The sequence below is a fragment of the Geotrypetes seraphini genome, chromosome 7 (assembly GCF_902459505.1).
Source record: "Geotrypetes seraphini chromosome 7, aGeoSer1.1, whole genome shotgun sequence".
In the NCBI taxonomy this organism is placed as follows: Eukaryota; Metazoa; Chordata; class Amphibia; order Gymnophiona; family Dermophiidae; genus Geotrypetes; species Geotrypetes seraphini.
Window position 1 is genome coordinate 73,392,774 of NC_047090.1, and position 19,678 is coordinate 73,412,451.

The window sequence follows — 19,678 nt, forward strand, 5'->3', positions numbered from 1 at the left end:
GAGTCTTCCCCTCTATCTTCCTGCACGGTATCCTCTTGTGAGTCTTTCCCTCTCATTCTGCATGGTATCCTCCGGGTATACCAGTTCCCTAACCATTGACTCTCTCTCTTGGTCGACTGTCTGCTTTCCCCTTCTTCCTAGTTTAAAAACTTCTCAACTTCTCTCTATCTACTGGAAAAGATATTATCAAGGTAAGAACCTAATCTCTTTTTATTAACAGCTGTATAGATTGTTTTCCCTTTTTATACTTCAATAAAAAGGTTTAAATATAAAATCATAAGTGTTTGAGGCTTGTGCAAATGGGGACTTAGCCTGTGGGGATGGGGACAAATTTTGTTCATGAGATTATCTATAAATCCTTGCCATATAGAACTTGTGAAGCATACAATCCCCCCCCCCGCCCCCATTTATTATAGGGTATGTTTTGCTGCAAGATCTATTTCATGGTTTGCATAGTTTTCTCCAGTGGGTTGTAGCAAAACTGGTCCCATAATATATGGGGAAAATTGTGTGCTTTACAAGTTCTACATGGCAAGGATTATGGGATACTGTTTGGTTGTTTGAGGTACAACATCCCCTCCCCAACCCAGTTAAAACATCTTCCTACTGCCACATTTGTAGAACCTCTGAGGTAGTGACTGATATCATTTGCACAAGGACACACCTTGTACATCCATTATGTTTACTGACACTTATATGGGAACGGAGTCCTGTGAAATCTGCATGGGTTCTCTGGATGTTGTGCCGTTTTCATTGCTGCACTTAAACCAGGTGAAGAGATGGTGAAAAATTTTTCTCCTGTTAGCAGAGATGGGTTGGGGGAGTGGCTAGGGACTAGATTACATGAGCAGGTAAACGGGGGTCAGAGCTCTGCTTGCCCCATCCCCTGCTCTTAACCACACTGTTTCCACTCTAGGGAAGGTGGGAAACAATGATAAACTGTGTTTTTATTTTGAAAGTAACTTGCCTAATTCACATCCAAATTCTTATTTTTAACCAGTGGTATTTTTGGGCTCTTGCAGGGATGAGATGTGTGTTGGAAAATAAAACTGAGATGAAAGAAGTGAGTTTGATCTGTGAGGAAGATTTACTGAACAGCATTTTTCATGCATGTGACATCCATCACAGGGGTATGTCTCTAATCAGTTATCTAAATGCATTTTCTTCCTTTTTGTTTAACAAATTAACATGTTGGTTTCAGACTGTTTTCAATTTTTCTCCATTACAAGTTCTTGTCCCATTCCGTTAAGTTTTCATTTTTTTACCATTGGGTGTTTTCCACCTCATTTGGGTTAATCCCGTGTTGAGCTGGAAAGAAAACCTAGATGTTGGATTTGGGTGATATCAGAGCAGCATTTGTGCTTAATATTCCACTTAGGCAGTTAACATGGATGAAAAAGGGAGTGAGGGAAATGAAGAACCCTTTCATAAGGCAGGTGGGTAGGGTATTGGATGCTTTAGGTAAGCCAAAGGGATTGGTTGAGCTGTAACAGTCCACACTTCCACTGGGGATGGAGGGTGGCATATGCTCAGAATGGAAATAGAAGAATGTACAGAATATAGTCATGTGAAAAATTTAGGACACTCCATAAAATATTCAGTATTTGAATATGAAATATCCTCCCACTTAAAAATGGTTTAAAATTACACACAGGTGTATCACATCAGGTGCACATGATAAGAACATCCTTACTCAGCATTTTGAAGGAGGTTTGCCCTACTTAAACCTCAGACATTTAGTCTGGTGTGCTCATGACTGCTGCAGTGAAAGTGAACACCATGGTGAGATCAAAAGAGCTGTCTGAGGCCTTCAGAAAGAAGATTGTAGTAGCTTATAAGTCTGGTAAGGGATTTAAAAAGATTTAGAAAGAATTTGACATTAGCCATTCCATGGTCCGGAAAATAGTGTACAAGTGGAGGACTTTCCAAAAAACTGTTAACATGCCCAGGTCTGGCTGTCCAAGCAAGTTAACCTCCAGAGCAGACTGCAAGATGCTAAAAAGTCTCCAAAAACCCTAAGATGTCATCACGGGACCTACAGCAGGCTCTTGCTACTGTTGATGTAAAAGTGCAAGCCTCGGCAATCAGAAAGAGACTATACAATTTTAACTTGCATGGGAGGTGTGCAAAGACAAAACCTTTGCTCTCTAAGAGAAACATCAAGGCCAGACTGAAGTTTGCCAGAGAGAATGTAGACAAACACCAGAATGTCTGGAATAGTGCTATGGACAGATGAGTCTGAAATCCAATTATTTGGACGCCAGAAAAAAGGACATGTTTGGCGTAAACCAAAAACAGCATTCCAGAAAAAGAACCTCATACCGTGAAGCATGGAGGTGGAAATGTCATGGTTTGGGGATGCTTTGCTGCAGCAGGACCTGGCCAGCTCACCATTATAGAATCCACCATGAATTCTACCGTGTATCAGAGGGTGCTTGGGGAACATGAGAGACCATCTGTAAGAAAATTAAAGCTCGTGGAATTGGATCCTGCAACATGACAATGACCCAAAACATACCAGTTAATCCACCAAGGACTGGCTGAAAATTAAAAAATGGATAGTCCTGGAATGGCCGAGTCGCCATGATCTTAAACCCATTGAGATGCTGTGGGGTGATTTGAAACGGACTGTACATGCAAGAAACCCCTCAAACATCTTACAGCTGAAAATTCTGCATTGAGGAGTGGGCCAAATTTTCCTCAGACAAATGTCAGAGACTGGTAGATAGCTGCAAGAAGCGTCTCGCTGCAGTTACTGTATTTTTTGCTCCATAAGACGCACTTTTTTCCACCCAAAATTGGGTGGAAATATCGGTGCATCTTATACAGCGAAGATACAAATTTTTACCCCCCCATACCTATAAAAAAAACCAAACAAACCTGCCCCCCCCTGTACCTTTAAAAACACACCCCGCCCTGTCCACCAGCCCCGTCGTACCTTTTTAAAAACGCTCTCATAGCCTGGTAGTCCAGCTTGTATCAGCACGGGTCGGAACCAGCTTTAAGTGTTGCTGCTTGGGCCCGCCCTGCTTCCTGAATGGCTGCCGTCAGTTCTCGTGGTACTTACAAGAACTGACGGCAGCCATTCAGGAAGCAGGGTGGGCCTAGGCATCAACATGGAAAGCTGGTTCAGGCCCATGCTGATACACACTGGACCAGGCTATGAGGGTGGGAGAGTTTTTGAAAGATAGGACGGAGTCGGGCAGTGGAGTGTTTTTAAAAGGTAGGACGGGGGGGGGGGGGTGGTGGTGGTGCATTTTTAAAAGATACAGGGGGGTCTAACTGCCTCTGGTTTGGGGTTTTCCTCCTTGGTGAGCTGGGAGGGGTTCTTTGACAGCCTGGTTGCTTCCCCCTAGTTGCTTCCCCCTAGTTCAATTAAAACATTTTTTTCTCTCTTCTTTCTCTCTTCTTCTAGGGTTTGGGTGAGTGGTTGGTGTGGGGGGTTTATTAGCTGCTGTTTGCTTGCTAGGTTGACGGTAGGAGGATACTAAATGGTTGTGCTTTATTCCCTTTTCTTTCCGGGCCTATCAGACATAAGGGCCTTGGGCAATTGGTTAGTTCCTTTCTGCTGGTACTGTTTGGGGTTGTTGGGAGGGAGGGCACCAGGGGGGGTTGTAATGTAATATTTGATGATGAGGATGATTTTCTTTGTTCACATCTATTGCTCATTTCTTTGTTCAATTGCTATTGTATTCACTCATCAATAAAAATTATATATGCATAAAAGGTATGGGGGTCGGGGGTGTTTTTAAAAGGTACTTGGGGGACAGGATGCAGAGCCTGGCAGGGAGTGAGGGGGACTGGGTGCAGAGCCTGGGTTCAGAATTTTTTTTTTTTCTTGTTTTTCTCCTCTAAATCTAGGGTGCATCTTATGGGCAGGTGTGTCTTATGGAGCGAAAAATATGGTAGTTCAGCCAAAGGGGGTAACACTAGCTATTAGGGTGTAGGGTGTCCTAATTTATTCCTCAGTTAGCATACACATTTTTGTGGATATCTTGTTTCATGAGTAAATCAAGGAAAATTTTTGTTTACCTGCAATTGCATCACTTTCTTTTTCAGAGATAAATAAAAAAATATTTGACATCAATATATTCAGTTCTGTTCACATTTTGTGGGGTGTCCTAATTTTTTTCACGTGACTGTATACCAGCTATGCAGTAAGGATGAAATTTTATTCGAGAGGCTGGAAAAATTTGTCAGCCAAGAATTTGATTATCTACCAATTTTAAAAACCTTATAAAGAAAAATGTCTAAATTGATGATGAAACGGTCTTACAGAATTCAAATTAGATTTCATACTGTAGTCTGTGCCAGCTAAAGGCCTTTTATTCAAAATACCCAACATTCTCGACATGAGAAAATGATCTGGGAAAACAATAGGGATAGGGCAAATTTTTTTCCAAAGGTTTTTAACACCCATTTCAACTCTAATCAAAGTACATGGCTTGAGGTGTAATGTTTTGGTTTTTGGGAGACCAGAATAAAATCCTGTCTTTACCCTAATCAAGTTTGATTAAAACAGGCTTTGAGAGACTTGAGCAAAATGAATGGTAGTTTCAGTTCATAAATGGGTTACATCCCTTAATTCTACTGCCTCAAGACTTCCATGTTTGCAGGTTATTCTTGGGGGGGGGGGTCACAAACTCAGGTTAATTTGATTTGAGAATAATGGCTTTATATTATGAAATCTGGGCTTAATTGCTGTCAATCTCTCTGGCCAGCTGAGCAAGTAAGGGCACAGACCCTTGCTGTAATTGGTGGGGATCCCCATTAACAGCCAACTGAACACCTCCTCCAAAGGTGGCCAGAACTTACTTCTACCAAGTGAAACAGTTACTGGCAGCATCCTTGAACCACTGAGATGCCAGCATCTGCGGCTTAGGAACATTGCTGCTGCCAAGCTTGGTAAAAGGCAGTTTTGGCCACCTTTTCGGAGGAAGTCGTCAGATGACGGAGCTTGAGGATCCTTATTAGCAAAAGTATTTACTTTAGAGGCTCTGGCAGAGATCCATTTATAAAGTATGTATTTCTAATTAATACTGTATATACTCTAATATAAATCAGGATTTTTGAGCCCAAAAATTGGGGTCCTGGTTTATATTTGGGCCAGCACCCACCCACCCCCCCCTCCAAAACTTTTTGCAGGCCTCTGCTGGGCCGCCAGGCTCTGCACCCTGTGTCCCCCCTCCCTGCCCATCATACCTTCTCTGCCGCTGGAATCCCTGGTGGTCCAGAGGTGTTGCAGGCAGGAGGAGAATTCATGGGAGCCATTCAGGAAGCCGTTTAGTGCAGACCAGCAGCGCCAAAGCGTGCGTTGCTGCTCAGTATGGTTTAGCTGTTGGATGCCGGAACTTGTGGCAGGCAGTGACCAACCAGATTAGCAGTGGGCAGGAGCGTAGAAAGCTCGCTCCTGCCTGCTACACCTCTGGACCACCAGGGATTCCAGCAGCAGAGGAGGTATGGTAGACAGAGAAGGGAGGGGGACATTGTGGAGAACCTGGGAGGGAAGGAAGTGGGCTGGGTGCAGAGCCTGGCAGGGAAAGAGGATGGGTGCAAAGCCTGGCAGAGGAGGGAGGGAAGGGGCTGTGGTTCCAGTGGCAGAGGAGGGAGGGAAGGGGCTGGGGCTGTGGTTCCAGTGGCAGAGGAGGTAAGATAGGGCAGGGAGGGGGGGACAGGGTGGAGAGCCTGGGAAGGAAGTGGGCTGGGTGCAGAGCCTGGCAGGGAGGAGGATGGGTGCAAAGCCTGGCAGAGGAGGGAAGGAAGGGGCTGTGGTTCCAGTGGCATAGGAGGTACGATAGGACAGGCAGGGAGGGGGCTGAGTGCAGAGCCTGGCAGAGGAGGGAGGAAAAGGGACTTTGTGCAGTACCTGACAGGAGAGAGGGAGGGTGGGAAGGGGCTTTGCAGAGCCTAACAGAAAAATGCCCATTGGCTGCCAATCCCTCACCACATCTCCTACAAAATTGCCCTACTATCATTCAAGATTCGTCAGACAAACTTTCCTATTTTCTTAGACTGTTAATACCTCGCACTCTTCCTAGAGCTCTACGTTCGACTGATCAAAATCTCCTCTCTGTACCCTCTTTAAGGATCATCGGCACCAGACGTAATGATCTTTTCGGTCATTGCACCCCATCTATGGAATTCATTTCCGGCCTATCTTAGAGAAGAATCTATATTAGATAGATTTTCAGGGAACTCTTGAATCTTTTTGTTTATAAGGATGCATTTGAAAATTAAAACCATCAGACCTATCATTAGAATGCTTAATCATTATTTCTTATCTTCTCTAAATATAACCTGATGCTCTTGTCCTTCCCTAACCCATCATTTTACCCCTCATTGTCCCCTTTTTCTTCAAACCATTGTTCTACCTTCTTTCCTCTTGTCTCTGTTAGTTTGTCGTCTGAATTTGTTCTTGTTCATATATTTATGGCTTCCTTGTTTTCCCCTAATTTTAATATGTAAATCGCTTTGAAATTTCATAAGCATTTGTATCAAATTTTAAATAAACTTGGAGAGTGGGAAAGGGGCTGTGTGCTGTGCCTGGCAGGGAGGGCGCGAGGTGCAGAGCCTGACGGGAGGGAGGTGGCGCTGGGTACAGATCCTGGCAGGGCACTTTGAATATTAAACTGCCCAACTTATATTCGAGTCAACCATTTTTCCTCCTTTTTGGGGGTAAAAATGGGGGTCTCTACTTATATTCGGATCGATTTATATTTGTGTATATACAGTATTTCCAAATTAATAGTATCATAGCTTATTTGTAAATGGGTCTCTACCAGAGCCTCTAACTTATTTCATTAGCATAATTAAATAAAATAACTACTTCAGAAGTTTATGGGGACAGGCAAGGATGGAAAAGATTACTTGCGGGGACAGGTTTGATTTCTGTCCCCATGCAACTCTCTAGAGACTAGAGAGGGGGAAAGTGGTGCAAAATATTTATACAGTGGAACCTTGGTTTATGAGCATAATTCGTTCCGGAAGTATGCTCATAAACCAAATTGCTCGTATATCAAAGTGAGTTCCCCATAGGAATGAATGGAAACTCGCTTGATTCGTTCCCCCCTTGAGGCTACCGACGCTGCTCCATACCCCTCCCCCCCCCCCCCCCCGAGAATCGGCATTGCCCGCCGAGCACCCAAACAGCATCCCTTGTCCCGATTTGGCACCGGCACCAACGCTCAGGACATGCCGGTGCCCAAAGATCCTCCCTCTTGGCTGGGCTGGGCTGGACTGGGCCTTGATTATTTGCGCATGCTCAAGGCCTTCTGGTCTCGCTCTCTCCGTGGGCCTGGTCTAGCCAAGAGGGAGGATCTTCAGGCACCGGTATGTCCTGAGCGTTGGTGCCGGTGCCAAATCGGGGTAAGGGATGCTGTTTGGGTGCTCTGCGGGGGATGCCGGATCGGGATGGGGGCGACGAGAGTAGGGGGAGGGGGCATTCGCAAATCGAGTCAGTGCTCGGTTTGCGAGGCACGATTTGCGGGAATGTTTTGCTCATCTTGCAAAACACTCGCAAACCGGTGCACTTGCAAACCGAGGTTTGACTATATTTGGTAGGGTTAGCTTTTCCCTAGGCTGAGGCACAAAAGGGTCATGATACAAAACTAAAGAAGTCTGAAAGGCATGCAAACAAAATACTTAAAGGTTGGTGGACACCGGAAACAGTCTATGGAAGAAGGGTTAATCAAACAATAGCAGAATTCATTCATTCATTCATTTAAGAAATGAGTAAGTCCTCTAGTAGAGTAGGCAGGGATGAAAGGACAGAGGCTGGACAATGTGCAGATGTTTACATTGTGTCAACATCAGTGATTTTTGTTCATCCTAACATTTGTACTGCTGAGCTGTATGATCTGAAGTTCTGAACCCAATACAGTTCTGGGTGTTGGTACTGCCATAAGTATGGTGTCCAAGATTAAGACGTGTAAGAAAACGGAGGTCATAGTTAGTGCATCCTGGCTTATGAGCAATATTCATTGCTGTTGTGACATACAGTATATAAAGCCTGACTAATGTGAATTTAAAAGAAGCAATGTGACTGAAAGGAAAAGGCATATTTGCTCTGTAAACCACTAGGGGTTTAAGGCAATTTCCAGTGGGAAAACTTGGCCATTTTTAAGGACCGTCTGCATATAAAAGATGGTGCTTTAACCCTTTCAGGACCATAAGGATCGTAGGCCAATTTTTGTGGTTTTGACGACATTTTTATGGTAAAAAGGGCTTGCAGATGCCAAAAAATTGATTTTTTTTGTGAAATATCATTATTTTTATTTAAAAAATCAAACTTCTGGCTTATGGACAGTGTGGCAAGTGAATCTTCTCGTCAATCTGGCAACGACGCTAATGAATGAATGTCGGAACCAATTTGTTTACATAAAGGCAGTATCATATGGAATCCGTACATATCAAATTTAGAACTGTAGACTATCCCAATCAAAATTTATAGGATTTTAAAGTTATGGGACAAATATGTCCCTTGGTCCTGAAAGGGTTAAAAATACTTAAAACTTATTATAAAGCTTTTTTTTATGTAGGTTTGACTTGCATAAGTCTATGAAAATGGTTTCCAGAGATGCTTTTTAACGATTTGGGTTCCGATATTAACAGTCTTGAGGCTTTCAACCTGTTTGTCTGGCATCACTACTTGGATGGGTCACTGCCATCTAAAATTAAATTTGTCCAAGAGTGCTTTCCTTATCTTTCTACCTAAACCTGTCTCTCCTCTTTCCCCATTCTTTCTATGAACACCACCCCCATGCACCCTGTCTTGTCAGCTCTCAACCTTAGGGTAATCTTTGATTCGCCTCTTTTCTTCATGTATCCAAGAAACTGCCAAAACCTGTCATTTTGTACGATATCACTAAAATCAGACTCTTCCTTTCTGAGCACACTGCCAAGACCCTCATCACCTCTTGCCTAGACTACTGCAACCTGCTTCTTACTGGCCATCTGCTAAACCATCTCTCTCCCCTTCAATGTGTTTAGAACTCTGCTGCATGCCTCATTCTGTCAATATCGCATTACCCTCACATTACCCCTCTCCTCAAGTTACTTCATTGGCGCTCTATCTGTTTCTGCATATAGTTAAAACTCCTCTTACTGGCCTTTCTTCTCATAACTCTCCTTTCACTCCCCCCTGGGCACTCCATTCATTGAATAACTCTTATCTGTACCCTTCTCTATACCCAACTACAGACTCTGTCCCTTCTACCTTGCTGCACTGTACTGTATGCCTGGAACAAACTGCCTGAATCAATACATCAGGCTTCCTCTCTGGCAGTATTCAAATCCAGACTTAAAGCCCCCTTTGGAGAGTATGGTGCAGTGGTTAAAGCTACAGCCTTAGCATCCTGAGGTTGTAGGTTCAAACCCATACTGCTCCTGTGACCCTGGGCAAGCCACATTATCCCCCATTGCCCCAGATACATTAGATAGATTGTCAGCTTGTTGGTACAGACAGGGAAAAATGCTTGAGTGCCTGAATAAATTCATGTAAACTGTTCTGAGCTCCCGTAGGAGAACAGTATAGAAAATTGAATGAATGAATGAATTCCAAACTCCAATCCACTTAAACACCAATATCTGTTTTGTCTTATTCCCTCTGTAATTCCCCCACCCAAGCACAGTGTTTTGATGTACCACCTTGTCCAGTTTGTCTTGACTAGACTGTAAGCTTTTTTTTGAGCAGGGACTTTCTCTTTTGATTTTTTTTATGTACAGCGCTGCATATGTCTATTAGCACTATAGAAATGATTAGTAGTAGGCTAAAGAATTTGGGTGAATCGGGTCCTATGTGTTTCTCAAAGGTGACAAGTGCTCAAATATTTCTGAATGCTTGTTTTGACTGGCAGACTTTTTAAGCTTCCAATTCAGAACTGGCCCCCGGGATTACAGTACCTTTGAGAAAACCAGGAGATTTCTTCCCCTCTTCTTTATCCCTGTCCAGTTCACTTAGCTCAGTCTTTGCAACACTGGCCCTTAGTTGGAGCCCATACAGTCATAAGCCTCAAGTCCAAAGTGCTAAGACTGACAGTGTGTATTGACAGGAAGCGCTATAGAAATTAGTAGTAATAGTAAGCCTCCCCTGCCAAGGAATTGTGTACATTTCATCAGCAGCAAGTCTGACATAAGGGGCTAATCCAGGTTCTGTCACAGGGTTAGTCCCAGAAAATAGCTTTAAAACGCCTTTTTTCTGTTAATTAAATTTTTGAACTAGTACAGAAACCACTATAAATCTATAAACCAGATTTAGAATAATGCTTAAAAAGGAATGTCTTCAGTTGTCTTCATCCACCTCAATTTACTGAACCTTAGACTGATTCATTGGGATTAGCAGAGATACCAGTATGAAGAAAATAACTCCTAGGCAAAATCTTCAAGATGGTGAAAATTGCTGACAAAATCGTGTTTTCAAATATGAGGCTAATAGCTTATCTGTAAGAATGCTATTCAAAAGTGCATTTGCCATTTTATTGTACCTCACACTTGTGGAAGGACAATAAAAAGAGCTGCCTATCTGCTCTTTTTATTAGGTAAAGTAGCTGTTTCAAAGATAGTGGATTTTATGCGACATACCACCAGTCGTGGAACTGAAGACAGTGGCCTTGATGAGCTGTGCAATATGCTGGATCCTGAGAAAAAGGACATCTCAATGGATCTGGACACCTACCATGCTGTCATGACAGAGTGGATAGAAGACTGCAGAAATAAAGGGTAACAAATTCCTTTGATTTTTCCGACTCTTACTAATATTCAGAACACATTAATGAAGGAAATTGCATTTTATAAACCTGATTTCGTTTTCTCAGACACAATGTTGGAGAGCCGAACTGCAAAATTCTAATTACCGTACATAGAATATATGGGGGTCCTTTTATTAAGGTGTGCTAACTGATTTAGCATGTGCTAAATGATAAGGCGCCTTAGCATTTAATGCACCTTAATAAAAGGACCCCATATATATTTTATATCTGTTAAACAATTTTCTATACTGCTTTACAAAATGTTTGAACAAAGCAGTTATATAAGTGCCATGCTGGGTCAGATCAGTATCAAACAAAAGCTTGCAAATTAACATTCTCTTTTTGACTTGACATTTTAGTTTCCCATTTTAGTGTATTAAAAATAGGACCAATAATCTAATCTAATGCACAACTTATCACACTGAACCAAAAAGGTTCAAGGTGCTTTACATCCAAAGAAGCCGTAAAATCTATGGGCGAGTACAAAAGCAATCAATTAAAATACAATTGTATAAATTGTATAAAAAAGAGGTTGGAGGAATTCAAGATGGCGGACGCCATTTTGCTGAGCTCGGAAGGCTTAGCGTTTTCTTCAAATATCATAACAAAATTGGAAAGCTGCTACTTACTTTATCGATATGCCCCATACTAAGAGGAAGGGGAATGTGAGAGCGGCACAGTTACCGCTGCTCACATCGTCTCCGGCCCAGCAGACGATCCAGCATTTTTGCAGCCACTGCGCCCAGCTGGCACCTGGATATCCCTGCAGCGGCAGAGTTCTACGTTGGACTTGAGTGAGGGAGCACTCGAGTCCCTGGATCTGTTGACATCATTGTCTCCTCCACTTCTCTCTGCGCCTCCATGTCCAGGTAGAGTGCAAAGTGTTGAGCTTGACCCCGAGGGAGAGGAACAGGAGACCCTGGAGCAGGCATTGGGAAGAGCTACTGCCCCAGCTGGAATGCTGGGTTGAAAGATTCCTGAAGGAGAGAGGATCAGCAACTACCCCAGCAGTGACACTAGAGATACTCCTGGAGGTTATCAAGAAGGTGGATGGGAAGGTGGAGAAGACTGCCTCAGATATGTAGGTATTGGTACAGAAAATGGATACTTTTTCAGATAGTTTGGTTAAAGTTAAGCAAGAATGCATGGATAAAATACAAGCTGAGTCAGCCTCTTTGGAAAACTCAATTACCACTCTAAAGAACAAAATTTTGCAGCTCGTAAAAGAAATGATAGAGAACTTTAATAGAAGATTGAACTTGAGAGTGCTAAATTGCCCAAGGATACCGGCAATATCACCGATTGATATTTTCAAAAAATTTCTTATAGAATGCTTGAATTTTCCGCAAGACCAGATCCCGCCCATAAACAAAGCATACTTTCTACCTGTTTCAAAAAGAAATTCTGATATACCTAGGAGTGAAAACTTGGTCTCTGACAAAGACTTGCAAAATCTCGTGGAAATATTAGAGGAGTCATCCACGGATGTTAAAGAAAGAGCAACTTTAATTGTTAACTTTATCTTTGAACAAGATCTTAACTCAGTTATGAGGTTATTCTTTAAGTCTGGAATATTTTTTTGTGGTCAGAGTTTATGGTTATATCAGAATGTAACTAGAGTAACCCAGGAAAGGCAAAAAATGTTTTTGGGAATGAGAGAAGAGACAAGGAAGCTAGTGCTACATTTTTGTTAGCTTATCCATGCAAATGTGTTATCAAGTTTATGGGTTTAAAATATATGTTCTTTACACCAGACCATCTACGATCCTTTTTAGATCTCAAGGGTTTATCTAGTGGTGGGGAGTGTAGCTCAAAGGAATAATGCCAGGTTGTAGCATTTAAGTTCAAACAATTTTTATTGATGCAAACAAGGTGCATAATACAATAACAATGCATCAAATAAAATAAGGAGCATATATATCCCTCGCCTCACTTCCCCTCCCCTAACCCCCCCTTCCCAATCATACTCTGTATTTAACCTTACTATGACACTTCAATATACTCTAAGACACCATCTTAAAATCGCACTTTGGCCCTTAGGATGCAAGGTTTGTAAGTAAGGATCCCATATTCACAGAAATAACATCTTTCGCTTCTCAGGCCTTCCAGCATCTCTCTCCTTCCAGATGGCCAACTTATGCAATTGGTTTCGCCAATGCTAAAACTTCAGGGGGTCAGGGACTGTCCAATATTGAAGAATAGACTTGTTGGCCAATAAACTCATCTTCCTACACAACACCCGATGACCCCCTAGGCAAATGACTAAAAGCATCTGGCAAATCCAAAACAAAATGGGTCGGAAAATTACATAAAGATCTCCCAACTATTTTTGACATATAAGATATTATTCTTTCTAAAAATTTTGAATAATGGGACAAGACCAAAATGCATGTCCCAAAGTATGGCCGCCTATCTCACATTTATGATACAATGGTGTAGGTAAACTTCCACTATAATATAACTGTGTACGAGTGTAATAAGCACGTAAAGCCACCCTATAATTTTCTCTTAACCATGCACACGGGATCACCCCAGGTGTCGCCTTTAGAGTTCGCACTATATCCTAATGTCCCAAATTAAGCTGTAGTTCTGTTTCCCTTTTACCCCTAATATTCCTGTAGTCCTTTGCAGGTTGCAATTTTTGTAATCTAGCATGTATACAAGACACCGAAAGAGATACCCCCTCCTCCCGAGTGAACAATTCTTGTAATTTAGCCCCCAAATGTAAGCGCAATGTGCTCCGTCAAGGGATCTCACATAGTGCTCCACTTGAAAACACACAAACTGTGCACCCCAGGTCTCCCCCCACCTTAGCTAACAATTCTGTACGGGCCAACAGCTCCCCTTCATATCCCAATATATGTTCTAAATTCAAAACTCCTCTTGATCCCCATAATCGGTACTCTCTAGAGTCCCTTCCTGGAGGAAAGGCCGGATTACCTTGCAAAGGCAAAAGATCAGTAACCAACTGATCACCTCCCAAAGCATGCACAAGCCAATGTCATACCGCTTGTAATGAATTAAATAATAAACTAGAACAAAAAGAAGAGGGCAGCATTAAAATCTCCCCCAACAATCAGGGAGGCTTGAGTATAAGGTAAGAACAGACGGTTCAATTTAGCATAAAATGCCGGGTCATTTTCATTAGGAGCATACACACATCAAAATATAAAGTCTCGCTGAGCTATCACCCCTTGACAGAGCACAAATATTCCCTCCCCATCCTTAGTCAAAACTTGTAAATTGTCCAGAAGACCTTTGCGAAATAGAATCGCTACTCCCCTATGTTTTCCTTGTGCAGAAGCTGCTACACACTCCCCCACCCACCACTGTTTTAATTTCGTATGTTCAAGATCAGTCAAATGTGTTTCTTGAAGGAATGCCATATCCACCTTATGACGCTGTAAATATTGTAAAATTTTTGAACGCTTAATAGATGAATTGATCCCCCCCCACATTCAAAGATACAAATTAACCAGGATTCACTTCTATTAACCATTTCACATTGTCCACCATGAAAACCTGTGTAACCTGACCACCCCAGCCCCTGACCAGGCTCCACCAATACCTCAGCCGACCATCCATCACCAAAGCCAAATAGAGAATACCATTTCCCCTCCTCCACTCTCCTAATCTCAACCCTTCCCCCAATACCCATCTGCTCCCCCTACCCTCCCATCCAGTATATCCCTCCCACCTAATCCCTACCCAAAATTGAATCTCAAGATCTTTCATACAGATTTCAAGAACTCCAAGGAAGAAGTAACTCCACCACCTCAGCCACCCCAACACACTGTTCAACATCCTAAGACATATTTCTAACATAATACTATAAGCTCCACATAAGATCTTATAATCTTGACATTTATTTCAACACACTCATCAATTCCGCTACTACTGACCCCTCTCTCAAATCACCACCATTTATCAATTTTCAGATAAATTTCTAAACCTCTCAAGAAAATGTTCACATTCAACAACCCCCACCCCCACCCACACATTCTTCAATTCCTCTACAACTCAGACACACACCTAATTCCCCTCTCAAATCCCCATTATTTATTAATTATCAGATAAATTTCTAATCCATTCAAGAAAACATTCATACTCAACACCCCCCCACCCACACCCCATTTTCTTCAATGAACAGAAGTCCATATATAAATGTCTGTTGATGTCAGCAACTTTCTCACTTCGTTCGACCCGATGACTCGTTACTTCCAACATTTCTCGTCATAGCTCCTCTAGTCTGATGTCGACATCCAGAAGGACCAGCCATCTCCTTTCCTTGTTCACTAACATGTCCACTCTCTGGAAGATTTGGAGCACCTAATGCTCGTAACGCTGACCAGGCCTCAGCTACTGTTCGAACCCGTCTGGTCATGTTCCCCACAGTCACTGCCAAGGCAAATGGAAAAAGCCACCTATATTTGAGGGCCTCCCTACGAAGATATATGGTCACCTCTTGCATATCCTTCCTTTTTTTGCAAAGTTGCAGCCGCTACATTTTGAAAAATGTCTATCCGTAAATTATTCCATTTATAATCCCTTTGCCTCCGCTGCATGGAATATTTCCTCCTTCACCCGAAAGCTGCTCAAACATAGGATGTCACGGGGCAATTTGGATTTAGGGCGCCCCAGGGCCCGATGCACTCGTTCAATTTCAATCTCCGGTATCTGCCCCTCACCTGTCCGCGCAGTAGAGAGTATGTCTTTACAGATGTCTAAGGCCGTTTGGTGGACATCCAAATAGGCAGGTTCTTCTGGAACTCCCTGAATCCTTAGATTACACCTACGGGATCTATTCTCCAGGTCTTCCAACTTATCCCACACTGCCTCCGCATGAACCTTTACTACATCCTATTGAACAGCAATAATGTTCTCAGTCATTGTATTAATATGTGCTTCCATCACATCTTGTCTCTTTACCAGCTCCCCCAAGTCTTGCTTTAAGTCCGTTACAGCTTTTGTGACATCATGTCGTAGAGATTGCATTTCTTTACGAATGCCCAATAGTAGATCTCTCAAAGAATCTGATGCTTCCTGGGTGCACCTCAATTCACCACCTTCTTCCGATTCTACCATTTTAGTTTCCTGTGACGAGTTAACTTCTGTCGTCTTCTGGGCTCCTGGTTTCTTTCGCACAAAACCATAACTGTCCAACTTTCTTCGCGTAGACGTCCTATTCCTCTGTCACTAGTCAAACGTAGAATAATAAAAGGCAGTGAGTGAGCAGAGTTTAGAAAAGCGGTAAAATATACTCCAACCGTGAGATGATCCTCAGACTACATATATCCAATATGATAAGAGTGCATACGCTTAAAAATGGAACCTCCTGCTCTTCAATCCCAGGCCACTCCGTCTGTGACACTAATGATCTGTGCTGGACCAGTGGCCTCAAGCATGGAGACCGTCACAATGAGCCCCCCAAGCATAGGATGAGGAATCTGACCTTCCGATGAGGGGAGTCTAAAACAGTAAATCTCTGGAGAGATTGTAAAAGAGCATCCACTAGTGGAGAGACTATCTCTATGAAGGAGTGACTGAAGGACCAAAGCTCATAAGGCAGCCAAAAATACTCCAACACGCTCCCCTTCAAGCTGCACTCGCACCACTCATGGAGCAGGTCAAAGATCCCTTTCCTGCAAGGTAGCCAAAAGAGTTCCTGGTACACTCCCCTTCACAAGATCAGTATGCTTCCGGCTTCCACAGGCTCTCATCATTCAAAAAAAAAAAAAAATCTTCAGCACAAAAATCTAGCTAGGTATTTGGAATCTACATTGGCCACTGGAAATAGGATACTGGGCTTAATGGAATCTTCAGTCTGTCCCAGTATGGCAAATCCTATGTTCTTAAATTGCAATCTGTCCTTAAACTGAACAGATAAAGGCAAAATAGATGACTTTGAAGAACAGAACAAATTTTAAAGCAGACTTTGCTTCAGAATGCATACCCCCATGGTACACAATTTTGAGCCTGAAAGCTTGTCTCAAATTGGCTTACAGGATCAGGGACTTTCCAATCAAAGCATTGGTGCTCTTCTGAGAGAAGGTCTCCTGTAAGGCAAGTCATGACACCTCCTCAAAAAAACAAAACAAGAAGTCCTCAATACGCCCACATCACACGGAGTCAGACCAGCAAGTCTAATGGGTCCAGCGGGGTCTAACGAGCGCCGTGTCTCTTCAAATTTCAGCAGGGAAGTGCCACCTCTCCGCACAGCCACCGACAGCCTCTTCAGAGAAAACCGCCGCACAGCCGTCCAGCGCCAGCTCAGGTCCTCTCAATATGCCCCTACCACTCAAGAAGTGGGTCCAGTGAGTACAGCGGGTCTAGTGGGTTTAGCGAACGCCGCATCAGTTCACATTTCAGCAGGGAAGTGCCACCTCTCCGCACAGCAGCCGACAGCCTCCACAGAGCGTAGCAACGGCCAAAACAGCCGCATAGCTGTCCAGCACCAGCTCATCAAAATCCAACACTTAGCTATTGGTTGCGCTCCTGAAAGTGTCACCATGTGAAGGAAACACTGTCTCTCTATTTATCAACAAAAGATGACCTCCCCACATCTGACAAAATGCTCCAATTTGAATTTCTGAGGTGGCTGAAGATGGAGCCCGCACTCTAGGCTACCATCTTCATTGGTGACGTCACTCCCTTCGAGTTGTATAGCATTTAAGTCTTTTCTTTGTACTTTACTGCAATTTTACTCCCTATAATTTCTTTACTGTATTTTTCTCCTCCTCCTAATTGAGGTCTAAGGAAGAGTTAAGTTTTCATAATTTTTATTTTAAATGTTATGGTTTGTTTTTGTTGGAACCTGATTCTTTATTTCTATATCAAGTAGTTTATACTTGTAAAGTATGTTAAATTTAATAAAAATTAAAATACCAAAAAAAATTGTATAAAAGTTTTCACATTTTTATGAAACCTTAAGTAATTAATCATAAACAGAGAAACATGATGGCAGATAAAGGCCAAATGGCCCATCTAGTCTGCCCATCCACAGTAACCATTATCTCTTTCTCAGAGATCCCATGTACCTATCCCAGGCCTTTCTGAATTCGGACACAATCTGTCTCCACCACCTCTTCTGGGAAACTGCTCCATGAATCTACCACACTTTCTGTAAAAAAGTATTTCCTTAGATTACTCTGGAGCCTATCGCCTCTTAACTTCATCCTATGCCCTCTCATTGCAGAGTTTCCTTTCAAATTAAAGAAGACTCGACTCATGCGCATTTAAATTATGTAGGTATTTAAATGTCTATCATATCTCCCCTCTCCTGCCTTTCCTCCAAAGTATACAGATTAAGATCTTTAAGTCTGTCCCCATACACCTTATGAAAACCACATATCATTTTAATAGCCTTCCTCTGGACTGACTCCATCCTTTTTATATCTTTTTGAAGGTGTGGCCTCCAGAATTTGTACACAATATTCTAAATGAGGTCTTACCAAAGCTTTATACAGGGGCATCAATACCTCCTTTTTCCTACTAGCCATACCTCTCCCCGTGCAACCTAGCATCCTTCTAGCTTTCGCCGTCACCTTTTCAATCTGTTTGGTTACCTTAAGATCATCACATACAACGCACCCAAGTCCCGCTGTTCTGTTGTGCACATAAGCTCTTCACTCCCTAATCCGTACCATTCCCTCAGGTTTTTGCAGCCCAAATGCATAACCTTCCATTTCTTAGCATTAAATTTTAGCTGCCAAATTTCAGACCATTCTTCAAGCTTCGCCAGATCTTTCGTCATGTTCACACCATCTAGTGTGTCTACTCTATTGCAGATTTTCGTATTATCCGCAGAGGCAAATTTTACCCAAATTTAACCCTTCAGCAATATCGTTTATAAAAATGTTAAAGAACAGGCCCAAGAACAGAACCTTGATGCACACCACTGGTAACAACCCTTTCCTCAGAGCGATCTCCATTGATCACTACCCTCTTGTCGCCTTGCACTCAACCAGTTGTTGACCCAGCCTGTCACTTTGTGACCTATCCTGAGGGCACTCAGTTTATTTATTAGACGTCTGTGTGGAACACTGTCAAAGGCTTTGCTAAAATCTAGTCATGAGTATGTCCAGAAATCAGGTGCAATGTTATAAAATAGTTTCGTTTGCATGCCTAACTATCAGTTGAGTTTCAGAATTTATAATAGCCTTTCACAGGTGTAAATGCTCATGTCCAAAGTTAGGTGTGAGCTCTAGGCTGATAGGACCAGTGATGACCATGTGACATAATAGGCACTCATCTCTAGGTCAAGATTACTTCTTTTGGGAGCGCTTTGCTAGTTAAGGTTATTAATACGAGACTGCAATTTATTTTCTCTGTTACAGCCCTCTAACCTGGAATTCTCTACCTATTTATTTGAGGGAAGAGTGCAATCTGGAGAAATTTAAGAGTAATTTAAAAACCTTTCTTTTTAAAGATGCCTTTGATAACTAATTAGCTAGTTCTCTGGCTGTTTTTATTTCTGTTGTATAATGTTATGGAAATTTTCTGCTTCCCTTTCCTTATGTATTTTCCTTGATTGTCTTGCTTTCTCTTAAATAACTTGTAGTTCATTTCCCTTCCCTTCCTTGTGTTTATGGGTTTGCCAAGTCTGTTAATAGTCCTGATGGACTTAATTCCTGTCAAGTATTGTATTGTTCCCTAAATATTGCTTAGAAATATGATTAGAAATCGCTTAGAAATATGATTAAGCAATTAATCAAAAACTTATTAAACTTGAAACTTATAATCGGGGGTGGGGGGGGGGGGAGCGGGTTTCAGCCAACACATCAAACATCCTGTTAGCAGCTAGTGAGGAGAATTACATTTGCTGTTGACGGTTGTTAAATCTCAAGAGGTTTGTGAAAAATATCAAAAGGACCTTGCAAGACTGTGGAAGAGTGTGAATTAAAATGGCAGACAACTTTAATGTAAGCAAGTAT

General features: G+C 42.4%; 1 protein-coding gene across 5 annotated transcripts in view; it reads left to right on the forward strand.

Moving 5' to 3' along the window:
* The window catches only part of LOC117363329 (lymphoid-restricted membrane protein-like), a 248,868-nt gene that overhangs the window by 12,650 nt on the left and 216,540 nt on the right, over window positions 1-19,678 (forward strand). For 4 of the 5 annotated variants that reach the window (XR_004540024.1, XM_033950852.1, XM_033950850.1 and 1 more), the window contains exons 3-4: window positions 1,023-1,130; window positions 10,536-10,716. Coding sequence is in view for 4 of the 5 variants with exons in the window: in XM_033950852.1 (XP_033806743.1) it covers window positions 1,023-1,130; window positions 10,536-10,716 (289 nt within the window). In the remaining variant the exon portion in view is untranslated. The remainder of the gene's footprint in view (window positions 1-1,022; window positions 1,131-10,535; window positions 10,717-19,678) is intronic. The other variant, XM_033950851.1, reaches the window with a different exon arrangement.